At 46.4% G+C, this 21,900-nt stretch overlaps 1 protein-coding gene across 1 annotated transcript in view; it reads right to left on the bottom strand.

The window, feature by feature from the left end:
- The window catches only part of KIF4A (kinesin family member 4A), a 579,230-nt gene that overhangs the window by 173,588 nt on the left and 383,742 nt on the right, over nt 1-21,900 (bottom strand). Inside the window, exon 25 of the mRNA XM_063937105.1 lies at nt 1,191-1,304. Within this exon, the coding sequence (XP_063793175.1) occupies nt 1,191-1,304 (114 nt within the window). The remainder of the gene's footprint in view (nt 1-1,190; nt 1,305-21,900) is intronic.

The raw sequence follows: 21,900 nt of genomic DNA, 5'->3' as shown, positions 1-21,900 counted from the left end.
GACAGAGACAGACAGAGAGAGACAGAAAGACAGACAGACAGAGAGAAAGAGAGAGACAGAGAGAGAGAGACAGACAGACAGAGAGAGAGAGAATGCCAGCACACACCCAGCGCCAATAACCCTGGAAAAAATTACCCAGATACAGCGCTTCTTTATATATGTACTGCGCCAAATTATGTGCCCCCCCTTCTTTAAAACCCTCTGTCACCGGTGATCAGCAGGGGAGAGTCTGGGGAGCCAGCTTCTCAGCGTGTGCTGTGGAGAAAATGGCGCTGGTGAGTGCTGAGGGAGAAGCCCCGCCCCCTCAGTGGCGGGCTTCGTCCCGCTCTTTTAAAACAACTGCCGGGGATTCACTGTAAAAACCACAAAATACTTATATATATATATATAGCCAGTCTTAGAGGTATACATTGCTACCCAGGGCCCCCCGCCCCCCCCTGCACCCAACAGTGTGCGCTGTGTGTGTTCTGTGAGGAAGCAATGGCGCGCAGCGTTACCGCCGCACGTTACATCAGTGAAGCTTTGAAGTCTGTTGCCGCCTTTGAAGTCTTCGGTCTTCCTATACTCACCCGGCTTCTATCTTCCGGCTCTGCGAGGAGGACGGCGGCGCGGCTCCGGGACGAACCGCTAGGGGAGACCTGCGTTCTGACTCCCACTGGAGCTAATGGTGTCCAGTAGCCTAAGAAGCAGAGCCTATCACTTAAGTAGGTCTGCTTCTCTCTCCTCAGTCCCACGGTGCAGAGAGCCTGTTGCCAGCAGGTCTCCCTGAAAATAAAAAAAAACCTAACAAAATACTTTCTCTCAGGAAGCTCAGTAGAGCTCCCTGTAGTGCACCCAGTCTCCTCTGGGCACAGTATTAAACTGAGGTCTGGAGGAGGGGCATAGAGGGAGGAGCCAGTGCACACCCATACCTAAAGTTATTTTTTAGTGCCCATGTCTCCTGCGGAGCCCGTCTATTGCCCATGGTCCTTACGGAGTCCCCAGCATCCTCTAGGACGTAAGAGAAATTAGTCTTGTTTGGAGGAGAATTCACATTTGGCAGAATACCACAAACAGTCTGTTGGACAAAGCTATATCCCCTAAGGATACTTTTAGGTAATACCAAAAACAAAACAAAGTGTTCCTATAATAACAAACCGCACACAAGATATGAAGGAGCTGGCCAAGTAAAAGATGCATGTGATATATACCTGGAACTTTAGCCTCTCCAACAGCTGTTTCTCTCTCTCTGTTACTTCAGTTGGGTCTTCCTCAGTTGGTGTAATGGACTGCTTCTGATGAAGCTGGCTAAGCAAGTAAAGAATCTGGAGAGCGGGAACAAAAGGACTAGTTAAAAGTGCTAAATTCTCAAGGTATTACATTCAGGAGATTTCAGTTACTGAAAATGGATAGCCCAAGAAAATAGGATTTTAATTACTTACTGGTAAATCCTTTTCTCGTAGTCCGTAGAGGATACTGGGGTCCACTTTAGTATCATAGGGTATAGACGGGTCCACTTAGAGCCTTGGGCGCTTTAAAAAAAAAAATCAACTGTGTGCACTGGGTCCTCCCTCTATGCCCCTCCTACCAGACACCGTCTAGAAACTGTGCCCGAGGAGACGGACATATCCTGAGGGAGGATGTAACATGACAGTGGTGAGATTCGAACCAGCACACACAAACAAGAGGTAAGCCATGCTAACCAAACTGAACAGGAACAGCAACAGCTGAACCAACATTACTTAACTAAGTAACAGGACAGGAAACACAAAGCACCGGGCGGGCGCCCAGTATCCTCTACGGACTACGAGAAAAGGATTTACCGGTAGATTATTAAAAATAAGAATTTACTTACCGATAATTCTATTTCTCATAGTCCGTAGTGGATGCTGGGGACTCCGTAAGGACCATGGGGAATAGCGGCTCCGCAGGAGACTGGGCACATCTAAAGAAAGCTTTAGGACTATCTGGTGTGCACTGGCTCCTCCCCCTATGACCCTCCTCCAAGCCTCAGTTAGGTTACTGTGCCCGGACGAGCGTACACAATAAGGAATGTCAAAGTCAGAAAAATATCTCTATGCACACTACCATATTTGCACCTCACACAGGTCCGTGCTGCGCATGCGTGCGCTCTCCCGTACGTGCGCATACTCACAGTCGCGGGCACCCGCAGGCGCACGGTATGCGTATTTACGGTAGAGTTTATGTGATCGTAGCGTGCGACTCAATCGTTACATATTTTCACTATATAATGTATTTTGCAGATCATGGTCCCTTTGATAGATTCTGAAAGTTTAGTTAACATAGCATGTTCCTGAACAGAGAGATCCCTCTTTGTATTGTACGAAGGGTCTAACAGGGGTCATACAGTGGTGTTTGGTACCCATCGGAAGAGTATTTAAATAGCAATATTCCGGTGTTGGTTTGGAGCGGATTAATCGCTCGTGCGAATAGTTATGGACATAAGAAGTTTATGTCCATTTACTATTATTTGTTCTTATTTAGTCATGCGGCGGGAAACTCAGTGTCCCACCCACCTGAACAGTTGGAAGCAGTCACAGCCCACCTGTATGAATCAACCTATGACCTTTTGTTATAATGCGAAGCCGAATTCCTGTGTCCAATGAACAATGAGATTGTAGGGACCATTGAATTGCATTGTGTGTGGGACATAAATAGGCAGGCCGACCATATCCAGTTCACTCTCTTCAACGGTTCTCATTGCTGATAATCGGGAGCTGGATATCGAGGCGCATGCGATCGTTTCCCTTTGTGCGTAAGTGTTTCTCCGCAACTATATTGATCTTTTTGTTATTGTGGGTCAATCTCTCTCTCCCTCTCCCTTCTCCTCTTTCTCTCTTATTTTCCTTTAAATAGTAATTGTATTATATTTCCTGTGTAGTTATCTGGTTAGGTAGTCTATGTTATATTGTAGTGTATGATTTGTATTTGTATTAATTCTTTTGCAAGTTTATCATTCAAAATATATACATATTAGGCGTTGGACCCTAAGCCCAGGTATCTGTGTATTTCTTATAGTGTCTAGTATTCTCAGAGCGTCGGTGACGCTCAAACAGCTTTTAAGTTAATAAGGTTACACTAGGTTGCATCTACACCCTATCTCTACACAAAGGTTTTACAGCATATTACATTGTTTATGGTTTAGATTTAAAGGTTTAACATTGTGAGCGTCAGCGCCGCTCGTGATCTCCTCGTGGTCTCGAGCGTCCGCTACGCTGATAGCGTAGCATTACGGTAGTCGCTCACCTATAAGTGTGCCCGATACCAACAGCGCATTCTCGTGAGCGTCTGTATCGCTCGAGCAGCCCGCTCCCGATACAGCGTCCGTTACGCTATAGTGAACCATTACGTTAGTCAGCAGCCAATAGCGTGCCTGCCTGTGATCTCTTGGCCGTGAGCGAACGTAACGCTTGAGCGTCTCGACCACGGCTAAGCGATTGTTACGCAAGCGTACCCTTACGGTACTTCATACGTAAATAGCGTACAGTGTTCTTAGACCTCTCAAAGGGTTTTATATACGATAAATATTCAGCTTTATCAATTGGGGGCTCGCCCGTCATTCACATATCTGCACTAGGTAATTTCAGCAGACATTATCCAGCAGCAAAGGGCGGGAGATCATATTCCTCGTAGTGCTGTTTGGATAAGCGTCTGCTTCTCTTAGTAAAGGGTGCTGAAGGAATCCAGGAACCGGAGGTAAGAACAACACGCTAGTCTCTTTTAAAACTGTTTATTTTTCTGTCTTGCGTACACACGCACGCACATATATATCTGCATTTCTTTTTCATTTGTGTATTTTCGTACATCACTCTTCTGTTTGCTTTTTTATAATTGATAAACGTGCTGAGAGAGATTTGCCGCTATTTTAATAGTTTAAGAGTAAAGGTAATATAGTTAAAGTATAGACAAACACACAGCTGTGCCTAAGAGACAAGGCGAAGTCAGTGTGGTGCGTGGTAGATGATAAAGGATCATCTACATTGATAAACGTATAAATTGTGTTACGGTGGATCTTTGCTTTGCGTACACGTGTCTCTAACAAAGGACTGAGACTTGTGTACGCAATCCAAGGGCCGACGCACGCAGCGTATATTACGCAACGGAGCGTACGGGTACGCCCACGTAACTCAAATCACAAGCGTCAAATTTTTTTCAACGCGGTAAATAACGCAAGGCGATAAATCGCGCAAATCTATTTTAAAATTCGAAATTTAAATTAATAGATCCTTCTCCTAATTTGTAACACATCTGGTCTAAAGAGAAATTTCTGCGCAGAAATAGAAATAGAAACAAAAGTGTATATGTGGTGAGTGAGTTTGTTTTTACAATTTTTGAGGTTGAACCACAAGAAAAGTCGAGTTCTCGTGAGGTACATGCGTGTAAGTGACGTACATGGTGGCTAGGGAGGCATCCCTGGTTAAAACATACAATTTGAGCATTAGAGTGTAGCAGACCAGGAGGTCATACTGTAACAGACCAGGAGGTCATAGCAGACCAGCAGGTTCAGGTACAGCAGACAAGGAAGTCCGCTATACAGTCCACAGGCACAACACCAAGAAAGGGTTGGTGCAACACCCATATAAGGCCATACAAGCTCTGGCTGAAGGAATTTGCAGCCGCAATTTTCGATTCCACTGGTCGCTCCGTACATAAGATTAGTTGCTTATGTGCTGAACGATTGTACCGCACGTAATTGTGTGCATTAGTAAACCTGACCAGTACTATTTGTGTACGAAGGTCATAAACGCTATTTGTACATTCTAACGTGATTTGTGTAATTTTTTTTATTTTAAGGGAGGTTCGCTGCTCACTCAGGAACTATCCAACAACCAATAGTTACTGGAAAGAGTAATTGTTCTTCGGATCACCCTCACAGGTTCCAGTAAATAGAGGTTCAGGTCGCAGGGGCCCTAGGTCGAGTACGCCAGCACCATATCGGTGTGATCAGGTCGTATTGGTCGGCGTGGGCGAGTGAGTGGGGTACTCGATAAACCGCCACCGTCAGCCTATTTTGAACATTTTGGTTTGCGTAAGGGTTGGTTGAATAAAGCAACACCTTCGAACTATGGGGGCCACTTGTTCAGGTAGGGGGCGATCAACCTCGGTTCGGGTTGATTCAGTGAACCGACCAGTCGGGTCGGCAAGATACGTAATGTGTGAGAAATACGGAAGTCACACAGAAGCTTTATGTGATGAATGGGAGAGAATGACAATACATGACGGGGAGAAATTCCCAAGAGTAGGTAGCTTCAGCACAGAAGTGTTAACGAATTTAAGGAGAAGGATATGTCTCATTAAATCAGCCAAGAGACGAATCAAGCATTATGATTATTTACAGTTGTGGCAACAGGAGGGTGACATACAGAGAGGATTGGCTCAGGCGGCGGGATCTGGCTCGATCAGAAAACTGATAGCCACGGCCCCACCGCCACCATATATATCGGGAGAAAAATTGGTTGCGGAGAATGACGCATTAAGGTGTAACAAACAAACACTTAGCAACTGTGTAAATGTTAAAGATAATGTTAACCAATTAACCAATGCAAGTATTAACCCGTGCAAGTTGTACCCTGTTTTGAACTTTCCTCAGGAGTGTGATCAAGAGGACGAATCGGCAACAATTTCAGCGCTCTCTCTAGCAGCCACCATAGCAGAGACCACTGTAGGCACAGCTCAACCCCCGAGATTAGTAACGAAAGCCCCTAGCGGAGGGATAGGTGAGGTCGTATCAACGGGTAAGTACGGCACCATACACTATGCTGAAACTATTTCACCACAGCCTGTAGAATCTACACAGGATGAGGTTGTTAGAGTTAATCCTGTTAAGGTAATAGTAGTTCCAAATGGGAAAACAGACACTTCAGGAGTCACTCCTGTTAGGAACATTGCCATGTACAGCCCATTTTCCCGAATGGAATTAAGGACCATAGTGTCGGAATTCCCTGACCCTAGAAAAGACTTAGTTGCCAGCCAAAAATACATCAGAGACCTAGGTAGCACGTTAGAGCCCAACAACAAAGACTGGCAGATATTGCTGAGAGCATGTTTACCCTCCAATGTCGACGCAGCTCAATTTTTAGCTGACTGTGGATTAGATCAGGATGTACCTCTTACAGATGTGAACAACAAAGACAATGTAAAAAGAATAAGCTTACAGTTAAAAGAGTATTTCCAAGCCGTAGTTAAATGGAACAAAATATTCTCCATTAAACAGAAGGAGTCAGAAACAGCTGCAGAGTATTTTCACAGAGCATTATCAGAAATGGCAAAATACACAGGCATAGAGGACATTAAAACAAACATAAACCATCGAGAAGTAGCAGTATCGGTACTGATGGATGGTTTAAAAGAGTCATTGAAGACTAGGGTACAGACCACACAACCATGTTGGCGAGGTCTGTCTGTGGCTACTTTGAGAGAGGCTGCTATTGATCACGATAGGAACATCACCAGACACAGGGAACAACAAGGTGATAAATTAATGGCAGTAAGTATACAGGCCCTGACCACAAGGCAGCCTTTGTTTATATCACCAAACCCTGTGGGTAAGTCAAGTGTGGTTACTTGTTATTCTTGTCATAAACAGGGACACATGGCACGAGATTGTAGAATGAAGAATTCACGAAACTCATACCAACCCCCTAGACAACGACACGACATTGGGAGCAAGGTCCGCAGAAACGGAGTTATGAGCCACATACAGGGGAAACAAATAGATACCCCCCGAACAGAGACTGGCAAGCCTCTGGTAGCTCCCAATTAACTCCATCACAAGTAGTTGCTGCCAGCGGGATTCAGGGAGGTCACCATACCCAATAGGGGTGTGGCCATACCTGTAATCTGCAGCCAGTGAAATTGATTGCAAGTCTTGGAGGTGAACCAGAAATTGCAATCAATGTAGCTGGTAAATCATTAAACTTTCTTGTAGACACAGGGGCGGCCAAATCAGTGATAAATTCGACAGTGGGCATGAGAACCACTGGTAAGACAATTCCAGCCATAGGGGTAACGGGAGTAGTCCAGCACTACCCTGTTAGCAAACCAGCCGAGATTACAGTAGGGCCTTTACATACCAAGCATTCCTTTTTGCTGGCTGCATCGGCACCGACTAATCTCCTGGGAAGAGACTTACTGTGTAAAATGGGGTGCGTCATTTATTGTACTCCTGAAGGTGTATTCTTGGACATACCTGAGAATCACGCTCAGGAAGGGCGAGACATGTTAGACTCCCCGTCAAAATTAATGTCACATACCATTATGACAAATAGGACTCCCTCCCAAGTAGAAGAAATGACATCTCAGATACCAGAGTCACTTTGGACTAAAGATGGACAGGACACTGGATTAATGGCAAACGTAGCTCCGGTAGTTGTACAAGTAAAAGATGGTAGGATAGCTCCAAAAATCCCACAGTACCCTCTGAAGCCAGAGGTGGAGTTAGGAGTGTATCCCGTAATAGAGCGCTTGCTACAACAGGGCATTCTGATAAGAACGTCCAGCACTGCCAATAGTCCCATCTTCCCTGTTAAAAAGAGTGGGGGGAGGGGTTACCGGCTAGTGCAGGATCTAAGGGGGATTAACAAAATAGTTGAGAGTCAGTTCCCCGTAGTGCCAAATCCAGCTGTCATCCTAATGCAAATCCCTCCCACTGCGAAATTTTTCACTGTTATTGACCTCTGCTCCGCTTTCTTTTCGGTACCTCTGCACCCTGACAGTCAATATTTGTTTGCATTTACATACAGAGGAGTCCAATACACATGGACTCGATTACCACAAGGATTCATAGATAGCCCAAGTATATTTTCTCAGGCTTTGCATGATTGTTTACAGTCTTTCCAACCAGTGAGTGGATCAGTATTAATACAGTACGTGGATGATCTACTACTGTGTTCTGATTCATTGGAAGCATCCCTGAAGGATACGAAACAGCTCCTGTTTCATCTTTCAGACACAGGACACAAGGTTTCCAAAGACAAGTTGCAATTATGCCAAACTAAGGTAAAATATTTGGGACACTGTTTAACACAAGGACTGAGACACCTGACCGCTGATAGAATTCAAGCAATTAGAGACATGACTCTGCCACAAACCCAGCAACAGATCAGAACATTTTTAGGAATGTGTGGGTATTGCCGTAACTGGATCCCAGGGTTTTCCATTCTAGCGTTACCCTTGCAGGAGATGGTCTCCTCAAACAAACCTGATCGGATTTCGCATACAGACGAATCTGAGACAGCATTTGAGAGACTTAACCAGTGCCTAACGCAGGCACCAGCATTAGGTATGCCTGACTATGGGAAACCCTTTGAACTATACGGAACAGAAAGTGCTGGTTGCGCGGCAGGCGTACTAACCCAAAAGCACGGTGATGCCAGCAGGCCGGTAGCATATTACAGCGCTCAGCTAGATACGGTAGCGCGATCCCTCCCCACATGCTTGCGAAGCGTTGCTGCGATAGCATTGCTAGTAACAAAAAGCGAAGACGTCGTGCTAGGTCACAACCTCACAATTCATACACCACATGCAGTGTCAGCCTTGTTGAATTCTGCCCAAACCAGACACGTCTCATCAGCGCGGTTTACAAGATGGGAATTGGCACTAATGGCCCCCGTAAACATCACCATAAGGAGATGCAGTGCATTAAATCCTGCAACATATCTCCCAGGTGTGCCTGGACAGGCACAAAGGGTGGAGGATGAGAGTGGTGGGGAAGGAGAATTTAACACAAAGGAAGACACTCATGATTGTATGGAATATTTGACCCAAAATTTTACCGCAAGGCCTGACATCAGTGACAACCCACTGGAAGACGTAGAACTTACGTTCTACACGGACGGTAGTTGTCATAGACAGTCAGACTCGGGAGACTTGTGTACTGGATACGCAGTCGTAGATGACCAAGGCACCATAGAAGCGGAACCGCTAGGCCCACCTCACTCAGCCCAGGTTGCTGAACTGGTCGCCCTAACCAGAGCATGTGAATTGGCTAAGGGCAAATCAGCCAATATCTACACCGACTCTAGATACGCATTCGGGGTAGTCCATGATTTCGGAGCCCTATGGCGCCTCAGAAATTTCATGACGGCAGCTGGTACACCGGTAGCGCATACAGCTCACATAAAAAGGCTTCTAACAGCGATACAGGAACCCGATAGAGTGGCTGTTATCAAATGTAAAGCACACACATATAGCCAAGACCCAGTATCACTTGGTAACAGCCGAGCAGACGAAGCTGCTAAATTAGCAGCTGCTACCCCCAGACAGACAGACACCACACAACTGATGGTATTTAATACCATCAACACACAGAAGTTGTGTGAGATGCAAAATTTGTGTTCCACACAGGAAAAGGCAGTCTGGAAGGCAAAGGGATATGGTCAGGAGTCCTCAGGACTCTGGACGGATGGACACGGTAAACCAGTGGCCCCCAAAGCATACCTTCCATGCTTAGCTGAGGCAGCTCACGGGCTGACTCATCTGGGTAAGGAAGGGATGTGCAAGTTGGTAAGAGCATATTGGTGTGCCCCAGGATTTTCTTCTCATGCGAGTAAAAGGGCAATGTCATGCCTTACCTGTCTGAGAAAGAACATCGGAAAGGCAATACCTACAGAACCATCTCATATCCCACCTGCCGGCGCCCTTTCCAGGTAATACAGATTGACTTTATTCAATTACCCCCTTGTCGAAATTTGAAATATGTACTTGTTTGTATAGATGTTTTCTCAAATTGGGTCGAAGCATTTCCAGCGGCCACAAATACCGCTATGTTTACTGCTAAGAAAATTGTGCAGGAATTTGTATGTAGATATGGTATCCCTAGAATTATCGAAAGTGATAGGGGTACCCATTTTACAGGTGATGTCTTTCAAGGAATGTGTAAATTGATGGGAATTGATAGCAAGCTGCACACTCCATACCGTCCACAGGCGAGTGCGAAAGTGGAAAGAGTGAACAGCACTATTAAAAATAAACTGAGTAAAGTGATGGCAGAGACAGGATTGACATGGCCAGAAGCTTTACCCATTGTACTGTACAGCATCAGAACCACTCCCAGGTCCCCTCTTAATCTGTCTCCCTTTGAAATCTTGTTTGGTCGACAACCGCATGTTATGATTAACCCTCAGGATGATTTGAAGTATAACAATGAAGTGACTGTAAAATACTTGATTAACATGAGTAAACAGTTGAGGAATCAAAATGATAATCTGAAGTTAGTGATTCCTGATTTACCAGATAGTAATTGTCATGACATTGAACCTGGGGATTATGTAATGATACGGAATTTTCTACGCTCAGGTTGCCTTATTGACAGATGGGAAGGACCATACCAGGTCTTATTGACTAGCACTACAGCATTGAAGGTTGCTGAGAGAGAGACTTGGGTTCATTCGTCCCACTGTAAAAAGGTTGCTGATCCAGAGAGGTCCCGTGATAAGGAACAGACGGTAGAGGTTGTATCACTGGAGTGTCTGTTCCAGGAGGATTAAGGCGGCACCTGAGCATTGAAAATCACACGACCAAAAGCAGTTGTCGATCCCCTGTTCCCTTTTATTGTTTTTCTCCAACTTCCCATCCCCTCTCCTTCAAATTATTTTTTCCCCCTTCTCATTCTTCTCCGTTTCCTCCTACAAGATGGACTTGCCCCAAGAGACTGTGATCCGGATTTTCCTGTTGACCATGATGTTGACCAGAGCAGTCTGTTCCGGCGAGAGTACCATGGAGGTCGAGAGAGGTTCTGGAATGGGTTCTGATGACAGAGATGGAGGCGTAGTTTTCCAAGAACAACATAATCAACAAGCAAAGGCGAGTATCAGAAAACGATCCGATAGCATTGACCATAGAAGGAATTGTGAAGGATTGTTAGCTGAAGAAAACTGTATCTGTCGGCTCTGTAACAATGTCATTGAGGATGGGTGCATAAAGAAATGCCAATCCAGTTTTAATATCCATATGGACCGGCATCCATTGAGTGACTATCACTCCTTAGTGGGTAGTGTGTTAAATAAAACAGATTGTTGGGTATGCTCTCAAGTACCTCAAGGTCATAGCAAATCAGGGCTAGTACCATTTCCTTTAACGTTAGGGGAGGTACTTGAGTTAAGTGGTGGGAGACCGGTGGACAGGAGGTTTAATATCTCCAGCCCTCCTAGTTTGAAGCTCCACCAATACCATGTGGATAGGTCCCTATTATGTTTTAACATCTCCAATCCCCGAAAGCCGGGAAATTGGGAAGTGTCATGGAGTAATCAGACCATGACCTTTTCGCATAGAGCAGATAGAATGCCTACAGATACAGAGCTTATACGCCACATAGCCAGTAGAGGAAAATCTTTCCGGTATAGGTATACCTTAGGAAATAGGATTACGAGAGTTGGAGAGGTATCACCAGGATACTGTGCACATATCGTACAACCTGATACGTGTACTAAGCAGATGGAAGAATTAGGGTTAGGAGATTTCACATGGAAGGTGTGTAATATGGTTATGTCCTACTCCGTCCCATATGTTCTCCCCGATGATGCATATTTCATATGCGGGAGAAAGGCGTATAAGTGGCTTGCCCCAAACTCTGAAGGATTGTGTTATATTGGAAAAGTACTGCCTGAAGTAATGACTGTATCACATGACAAAATGAAAGACATACACCGTGTTGCCCAAACTCCTTATACTCACACCCACTACGAGCACGTAGTTAAACGACACCTGATAGAAAGAACAGAGCATCCGGCCTCTGACATGATCCATGAATCCACCGGGATTCAGTTTCTAATCGCGTTAGATATCACTTGCACCGCTAGAGGAGTGTTGAATTATAAATACATATCTGCGCTCGCCAATTTGTTAGATAATATCACTGAAATGTATGATGACACGTTTAGGTATACTGGAAGGGAACTTCAAGCTTATAAAACAGAACTGGTACAGCATAGAATGGTTCTTAATTACCTCACAGCAGTGACAGGCGGATATTGTGTCACACTGGCAACACAATACGGCGTGAAATGTTGCACATATATTACGAATAGCACCGAGGACCCGGTCGAGGTCATAGACCAAAAGATGGACGATATTCTCCAACTGAAGTGGGAATTTCGCAGGAGACACAATCTCACTCTTGCTGCTGTAGGTAATGAGCTGACTGGTTGGGTGTCATGGTTGAACCCGCGAAATTGGTTCTCTGGTTTAGGAGACTGGGCTCAAGGAGTCATAATGGATGTTGGGAAGTTTCTCCTATGTATCTTAGGTGTTATCATAACGATTGGTTTGATATTTAGATGCGGTCAGGCTTTAATGAGGTGCAATCGTCGTACTAGGGTAATGAGTTTAAGGAGCAGGGAAACTGTAATTCCAATGGACTTGATTTATGACCCAAACGTAGAAACAATGATGTGATGAAAATGCGATTTCTACGGTCCGTTTCTTTCACCTGTTTTTCCGTTTCCTCCAAGGTAAAAAGACCCACTTGGACGAGGAATTTGATGAGCCGATATACAGACAACAGAGGGATTAAAGAAGAAGTTTTGACAACCGGATACACAGATTTTTGATGAACTATGCCATGGATCCCCAGTTTCCCTAGAAATTTTAAAATTACGCTAGCCCAACACTTTTGTAAATCTATGGACATTGACAGCTTTTGCTCGCACCTTATGGGCAAAAGCACAAAGAAGACTGCATTCAACAGACACCAAACAAGACCTCAATCGACGACTGTACATTTACCTGACATAGAATACCACCGCATTTACCGTAATTATGTCTTTTCTTCATTTCTACAACCCTCAGGTAATGACACACATAGTCGATAGGGAATACAGGCACAGATATCAGCAATCACATATCTCCCCCATTCATGTATCATCAACTAAAATGTGCTCCCCCATTTTGTTACAACCAAAGCCAAAAAGAGCTCGGTAAAGTTTGACAGCCCATCCACAGACCCGTACCACGGGATAAGAAGTTATTCAAATGTATACTTCGCAATACCTCGAAGCTTGATTTAAAACACGTACGGCACGATGATACATGACCCCCAAGCACGGATTCATACACACATGCTTCTGCTATCTCACTAGGTCATACCCTTTTCCTACCTTCTCCTCTCCTCCCCTACCCAACCATGTAAATGTATTAATCCCTGACATATATTTTTCTCCTTTTGAAATGTTTTAGAAGGTGGCAGTTATTATTGACTGCCAAAGGGTGGACTGTCAAAGTCAGAAAAATATCTCTATGCACACTACCATATTTGCACCTCACACAGGTCCGTGCTGCGCATGCGTGCGCTCTCCCGTACGTGCGCATACTCACAGTCGCGGGCACCCGCAGGCGCACGGTATGCGTATTTACGGTAGAGTTTGTGTGATCGTAGCGTGCGACTCAATCGTTACATATTTTCACTATATAATGTATTTTGCAGATCATGGTCCCTTTGATAGATTCTGAAAGTTTAGTTAACATAGCATGTTCCTGAACAGAGAGATCCCTCTTTGTATTGTACGAAGGGTCTAACAGGGGTCATACAGTGGTGTTTGGTACCCATCGGAAGAGTATTTAAATAGCAATATTCCGGTGTTGGTTTGGAGCGGATTAATCGCTCGTGCGAATAGTTATGGACATAAGAAGTTTATGTCCATTTACTATTATTTGTTCTTATTTAGTCATGCGGCGGGAAACTCAGTGTCCCACCCACCTGAACAGTTGGAAGCAGTCACAGCCCACCTGTATGAATCAACCTATGACCTTTTGTTATAATGCGAAGCCGAATTCCTGTGTCCAATGAACAATGAGATTGTAGGGACCATTGAATTGCATTGTGTGTGGGACATAAATAGGCAGGCCGACCATATCCAGTTCACTCTCTTCAACGGTTCTCATTGCTGATAATCGGGAGCTGGATATCGAGGCGCATGCGATCGTTTCCCTTTGTGCGTGTTTCTCCGCAACTATATTGATCTTTTTGTTATTGTGGGTCAATCTCTCTCTCCCTCTCCCTTCTCCTCTTTCTCTCTTATTTTCCTTTAAATAGTAATTGTATTATATTTCCTGTGTAGTTATCTGGTTAGGTAGTCTATGTTATATTGTAGTGTATGATTTGTATTTGTATTAATTCTTTTGCAAGTTTATCATTCAAAATATATACATATTAGGCGTTGGACCCTAAGCCCAGGTATCTGTGTATTTCTTATAGTGTCTAGTATTCTCAGAGCGTCGGTGACGCTCAAACAGCTTTTAAGTTAATAAGGTTACACTAGGTTGCATCTACACCCTATCTCTACACAAAGGTTTTACAGCATATTACATTGTTTATGGTTTAGATTTAAAGGTTTAACATTGTGAGCGTCAGCGCCGCTCGTGATCTCCTCGTGGTCTCGAGCGTCCGCTACGCTGATAGCGTAGCATTACGGTAGTCGCTCACCTATAAGTGTGCCCGATACCAACAGCGCATTCTCGTGAGCGTCTGTATCGCTCAAGCAGCCCGCTCCCGATACAGCGTCCGTTACGCTATAGTGAACCATTACGTTAGTCAGCAGCCAATAGCGTGCCTGCCTGTGATCTCTTGGCCGTGAGCGAACGTAACGCTTGAGCGTCTCGACCACGGCTAAGCGATTGTTACGCAACAAGCGTACCCTTACGGTACTTCATACGTAAATAGCGTACAGTGTTCTTAGACCTCACCAAGGGTTTTATATACGATAAATATTCAGCTTTATCAGGAAGGATTTTGAATCCCGGGTAAGACTCATACCAGCCACACCAATCACACCGTACAACTTGTGATCTGAACCCAGTTAACAGCATGATAACAGAGGAGCCTCTAGAAAAGATGGCTCACTACAGCAATAACCCGATTTTTTGGTAACAATAACTATGTACCAGTATTGCAGACAATCCGCACTTGGGATGGGCGCCCAGCATCCACTACGGACTATGAGAAATAGAATTATCGGTAAGTAAATTCTTATTTTCACTAACGTCCTAAGTGGATGCTGGGGACTCCGTAAGGACCATGGGGATTATACCAAAGCTCCCAAACGGGCGGGAGAGTGCGGATGACTCTGCAGCACCAAATGAGAGAACTCCAGGTCCTCCTCAGCCAGGATATCAATTTTGTAGAATTTTACAAACGTATTTGCTCCTGACCAAGTAGCTGCTCGGCAAAGTTGTAAAGCCGAGACCCCTCGGGCAGCCGCCCAAGATGAGCCCACCTTCCTTGTGGAGTGGGCATTTACAGATTTTTGGCTGTGGCAGGCCTGCCACAGAATGTGCAAGCTGAATTGTACTACAAATCCAACGAGCAATAGTCTGCTTAGAAGCAGGAGCACCCAGCTTGTTGGGTGCATACAGGATAAACAGCGAGTCAGATTTCCTGACTCCAGCCGTCCTGGAAACATATATTTTCAGGGCCCTGACAACGTCTAGCAACTTGGAGTCCTCCAAGTCCCTAGTAGCCGCAGGCACCACAAATAGGTTGGTTCAGGTGAAACGCTGAAAACACCTTAGGGAGAAAATGAGGACGAGTCCTCAATTCCGCCCTGTCCGAATGGAAAATCAGATAAGGGCTTTTTCAGGATAAAGCCGCCAATACTGACACGCGCCTGGCCCAGGCCAGGGCCAACAGCATGACCACTTTCCATGTGAGAAATTTTAACTCCACAGATTTAAGTGGTTCAAACCAATGTGACTTTTGGAACCCAAAACTACAGTGAGATCCCAAAGTGCCACTGGAGGCACAAAAGGAGGCTGTATATGCAGTACCCCTTTTACAAACGTCTGAACTTCAGGGACTGAAGCTAGTTCTTTTTGGAAGAAAATGGACAGGGCCGAAATTTGAACCTTAATGGACCCCAATTTCAGGCCCATAGACACTCCTGTTTGCAGGAAATGTAGGAATCGACCCAGTTGAATTTCCTCCGTAGGGCCTACTGGCCTCGCACCACGCAACATATTTTCGCCAAATGCGGTGATAATGTTTTTCGGTTACATCCTTCCTGGCTTTGATCAGGATAGGGATGACTTCATCCGGAATGCCGTTTTTCCTTCAGGATCCGGCGTTCAACCGCCATGCCGTCAAACGCAGCCGCGGTAAGTCTTGGAACAGACAGGGTCCTTGCTGGAGCAGGTCCCTTCTTAGAGGTAGAGGCCACGGATCCTCCGTGAGCATCTCTTGAAGTTCCGGTTACCAAGTCCTTCTTGGCCAATCCGGAGCCACGAATATAGTGCTTACTCCTCTCCATCTTATCAATCTCAGTACCTTGGGTATGAGAGGCAGAGGAGGGAACACATACACTGACTGGTACACCCACGGTTGTTACCAGAGCGTCTACAGCTATTGCCTGAGGGTCCCTTGACCTGGCGCAATACCTGTTGAGTTTTTCCCAATGGTTTATAAACAAGTGGAAGACTTCTGGGTGAAGTCCCCACTCTCCCGGGTAAAGGTCGTGCTGAGGAAGTCTGCTTCCCAGTTGTCCACTCCCGGAATGAATACTGCTGACAGTGCTATCACATGATTTTCCGCCCAGCGAAGAATCCTTGCAGCTTCTGCCATTGCCCTCCTGCTTCTTGTGCCACCCTGTCTGTTTACGTGGGTGACTGCCGTGATGTTGTCCGACTGGATCAACACCGGCTGACCTTGAAGCAGAGGTCTTGCTAAGCTTAGAGCATTGTAAATGTCCCTTAGCTTCAGGATATTTTTGTGAAGTGATGTCTCCAGGCTTGACCATAAGCACTGGATATTCCTTCCCTGTGTGACTGCTCCCCAGCCTCGCAGGCTGGCATCCGTGGTCACCAGGACCCAGTCCTGAATGCCGAATCTGCGGCCCTCTAGAAGATGAGCACTCTGCAACCACCACAGGAGGGACACCCTTGTCCTTGGTGACAGGGTTATCCGCTGATGCATCTGAAGATGCGACCCGGACCATTTGTCCAGCAGGTCCCACTGGAAAGTTCTTGCGTGGAATCTGCCGAATGGGATTGCTTCGTAGGAAGCCACCATTTTACCCAGAAACCTTGTGCATTGATGCACTGAGACTTGGCTCGGTTTTAGGAGGTTCCTGACTAGCTCGGATAACTCCCTGGCTTTCTCCTCCGGGAGAAACACCTTTTTCTGGACTGTGTCCAGGATCATCCCTAGGAACAGAAGATAAGTCGTCGGAACCAGCTGCGATTTTGGAATATTGAGAATCCAATCGTGCTGCCGCAACACTACCTGAGATAGTGCTACACCGACCTCCAACTGTTCCCTGGATCTTACCCTTATCAGGGAATTGTCCAAGTAAGGGATAACTAAAATTCCCTTCCTTCGAAGGAATCTCATTATTTCGGCCATTACCTTGGTAAAGACACGGGGTGCCGTGGACCATCCATACGGCAGCGTCTGAACTGATAGTGACAGTTCTGTACCATAAACCTGAGGTACCCTTGGTGAGAAGGGTAAATTTTGACATGAAGGTAAGCATCCCTGATGTCCCGAGACATCATGTAGTCCCCTTCTTCCAGGTCCGCAATCACTGCTCTGAGTGACTCAATCTTGAATTTGAACCTCTGTATGTAAGTGTTCAAAGATTTTAGATTTAGAATCGGTCTCACCGAGCCGTCCGGCTTCGGTACCACAACAGTGTGGAATAATACCCCGTTCCCTGTTGCAGGAGGGGTACCTTGATTATCACCTGCTGGGAATACAGCTTGTGAATGGCTTCCAAAACTGTCTCCCTGTCAGAAGGAGACATCGGTAAAGCCGACTTTAGGAAACGGCGAGGGGGAGACGTCTCGAATTCTAATTTGTACCCCTGAGATATCACCTGAAGGATCCAGGGGTCTACTTGCGAGTGAGCCCACTGCGCGCTGAAATTCATTGAGACGGGCCCCCCACCGTGCCTGATTCTGCTTGTAAAGCCCCAGCGTATACTGAGGGCTTGGCAGAGGCGGGAGAGGGTTTCTGTTCCTGGGAACTGGCTGATTTCTGCAGCCTTTTTCCTCTCCCTCTGTCACGGGGCAGAAATGAGGAACCTTTTGCCCGCTTGTCCATGAAAAGACTGCGCCTGATAATACGGCGTCTTCTCATGTTGAGAGGCGACCTGGGGTACAAACGTGGATTACCCAGCTGTTGCCGTGGCCACCAGGTCTGAAAGAGCGACCCCAAATAACTCCTCCCCTTAATAAGGCAATACTTCCAAATGCCGTTTGGAATACGCATCACCTGACCACTGACGTGTCCATAACCCTCTACTGGTAGAAATGGACAACGCACTTAGACTTGATGCCCGTCGGCAAATATTCCGCTGTGCATCACGCATGTATAGAAATGCATCTTTTAAATGCTCTATAGGCAAAAATATACTGTCCCTATCTAGGTTATCAATATTTTCAGTCAGGGAATCCGACCACGCCAACCCAGCACTGCACATCCAGGCTGAGGCGATTGCTGGTCGCAGTATAACACCAGTATGTGTGTAAATACATTTTAGGATACCCTCCTGCTTTCTATCAGCAGGATCCTTAAGGGCGGCCATCTCAGGAGAGGGTAGAGCCCTTACAAGCGTGTGAGCGCTTTATCCACCCTAGGGAGTGTTTCCCAACGCACCCTAACCTCTGGCGGGAAAGGATATAATGCCAATAACATTATAGAAATTATCAGTTGTTATCGGGGGAAACCCACGCATCATCACACACCTCATTTAAATTTCTCAGATTCAGGAAAACTACAGGTAGTTTTTCCTCACCGAACATAATACCCCTTTTTGGTGGTACTCGTATTATCAGAAATGTGTAAAACATTTTTCATTGCCTCAATCATGTAACGTGTGGCCCTACTGGAAGTCACATTTGTCTCTTCACCGTCGACACTGGAGTCAGTATCTGTGTCGGCGTCTATATCTGCCATCTGAGGTAACGGGCGCTTTAGAGCCCCTGACGGCCTATGAGACGTCTGGACAGGCACAAGCTGAGTAGCTGGCTGTCTCATGTCAACCACTGTCTTTTATACAGAGCTGACACTGTCACGTAATTTCCAACAGTTCATCCACTCAGGTGTCGATCCCCTAGGGGGTGACATCACTATTACAGGCAATCTGCTCCGTGTCCACATCATTTTTCTCCTCATACATGTCGACACAAAAGTACCGACATACAGCACACACACAGGGAATGCTCTGATAGAGGACAGAACCCCACTAGCCCTTTGGGGAGACAGAGGGAGAGTTTGCCAGCACACACTTTTTCGCGGACTTTTCTCCTGCTTTTTTATGGATTCTGGCAGGGGTTAAATGCATCCATATAGCCCAGGAGCTATATGTGATGCATTTTTTGCCATCCAAGGTGTTTTTATTGCGTCTCAGGGCGCCCCCCCCCCAGCGCCCTGCACCCTCAGTGACCGGAGTGTGAAGTGTGCTGAGAGCAATGGCGCACAGCTGCAGTGCTGTGCGCTACCTTGTTGAAGACAGGACGTCTTCTGCCGCCGATTTTCCGGACCTCTTCTGCCTTCTGGCTCTGTAAGGGGGCCGGCGGCGCGGCTCTGGGACCCATCCAAGCTGGGCCTGTGATCGTCCCTCTGGAGCTAATGTCCAGTAGCCTAAGAAGCCCAATCCACTCTGCACGCAGGTGAGTTCGCTTCTTCTCCCCTTAGTCCCTCGATGCAGTGAGCCTGTTGCCAGCAGGTCTCACTGAAAATAAAAAACCTAAACTAAAACTTTCACTAAGAAGCTCAGGAGAGCCCCTAGTGTGCACCCTTCTCGTTCGGGCACAGAGATCTAACTGAGGCTTGGAGGAGGGTCATAGGGGGAGGAGCCAGTGCACACCAGATAGTCCTAAAGCTTCCTTTAGATGTGCCCAGTCTCCTGCGGAGCCGCTATTCCCCATGGTCCTTACGGAGTCCCCAGCATCCACTTAGGACGTTAGAGAAATTCTATTTTCTCTCACATCCTAGAGGATACTGGGGTCCACATTAGTACCATGGGGATGTACCAAAGCTCCCAAACCGGGTGGGAGAGTGCTGAGGTTCCGGCAGAACTGATTGACCAAACTGAATGCCCTCAGAGGCCAAAGTATCGAACGTGTAGAACTTAGCAAACATGTTTGATCCAGACTAAGTAGTTGCTCGGTAGAGCTGTAAAGCCGAGACACCCCCGGAAGCTGCCCAGGAAGAACCCACTGACCTATTAGAGTGGGCCTGTACTTTAGGAACCGGCAATCCTGCCGATGAATGAGCATGCTGGATAGTAAGCCTGATCCAGCGAGCAACAGACTGCTTTGAAGCAGGACACCCAATTTTCTTGGGATCATAGAGAACAAACAGCGAGTCAGATTTTCTGTGACGAGCTGTCCTCTTTACGGCCCTCACAACATCCAGGGACTTTGAGGTAGCAGAGGTGTCCGTAAGCATCGGAACCACAATAGGTTGGTTGATAGGAAACGCAGAAACCGCCTTAGGAAGAAACTGCTGACGAGTTCTGAGTTCAGCTCTATCCTCATGAGTAATCAAATAGGGGCTTTTGTGAGACAACGCCCCTAGTTCGGACACACCTTGCAGAAGCCATGGCCAACAGTGCAACAGTCTTCCACGTAAGAAACTTAACGTCAACCTCCTGTAAAGGTTCAAACCAGTCCGACTGCAGAAAATGCAACGCGACGTTAAGATCCCATGGTGCCGTGGGAGGCACAAAGGGCAGCTGGATAAGGATAACACCCTTCAAGAACGTCTGAACCTCCGGGAGGGAAGCCAATTGTTTCTGGAAGAAAATGGACAAGGCCGAAATCGGGACTTTCAAGGAGCCCAAATGTAGGCCCATATCCACACGACTGTAGAAAAAGAAGAAAACGTCCCAGTTGAAATTCCACTGCAGGAAATTTCCTGTTTTCACACCACGAGACATTTTTTTCCAAATACGGTGGTAATGTTTAGACGTTACCCCCTTCCTAGCTTGGATTAGAGTTGGAATAACCTTGTTCGGAATGCCTTTCAGGGCTAAAATCTGACGCTCAACTTCCATGCCGTCAAACGTAGCTGAGGTAAGTCTTGATAGACGAACGGCCGCTGTTGCAGAAGATCCTCTCGCAGAGGCCACAGGTCCTCCAGGAGCAACTCCAGTATATCCGCGTACCAGGCCCTTCTCGGCCAATCTGGAGCAATAAGAATTGATTGAACCTTTTCACTTTGTATTCTCTTGAGAATTCTTGGGATAAGTGGAAGAGGTCGGAACACGTAAGCCATCTGGTAGACCCATGGAGTCACCAGAGCGTCCACCGCCACTGCTTGTGGGTCCCTCGACCTGGAACAATAGCGCTTTAGCTTCTTGTTGAGACTAGAGGCCATCATGTCTATCTATGGAATTCCCCCCCGACTTGTTAAGGACTCAAACAGCTGCGGGTGAAGGCACCACTCTCCTGAGTGGAGGTCGTGTCTGCTGAGAATACCGCTTCCCAGTTGTCTACTCCCGGAATGAAGATTGCCGAGAGCGCTACCGTGTATCTTTCTACCCAAAGGAGAATTTTTGTTACCTCTGACATTGCAGCTCTTCGTTCCGCCCCGTCGGTTTATGTACGTTACTGCCGTTACTTTGTCCGACTGAACCTGAATGGCTTGATCTTGATGAAGATGTGATGCCTGTAGAAGGGCGTTGTATATGGCCCTTAGTTCCAGAATGTTGATCGGAAGATTGGCTTCCTGACTTGACCATTTTCCATGGAACAGTTCCCCTTGGGTTACCACTCCCCAACCTCTGAGGCTTGCGTCCGTGGTTAGCAAAAATAGGATTTTGGTACTTACCGGTAAATCCTTTTCTCCTAGTCTGTAGAGGATGCTGGGGACTCCAAAAGGACCATGGGGTATAGACGGGATCCGCAGGAGCTTGGGCACACTTAAAAGACTTAATCTGGGTGTGAACTGGCTCCTCCCTCTATGCC

Source organism: Pseudophryne corroboree, chromosome 8 (genome assembly GCF_028390025.1).
Source record: "Pseudophryne corroboree isolate aPseCor3 chromosome 8, aPseCor3.hap2, whole genome shotgun sequence".
NCBI classification, from domain to species: domain Eukaryota; kingdom Metazoa; phylum Chordata; class Amphibia; order Anura; family Myobatrachidae; genus Pseudophryne; species Pseudophryne corroboree.
Note: the sequence above shows the minus strand (reverse complement) of the source record. Positions and strands in the feature narration are given on the sequence as shown.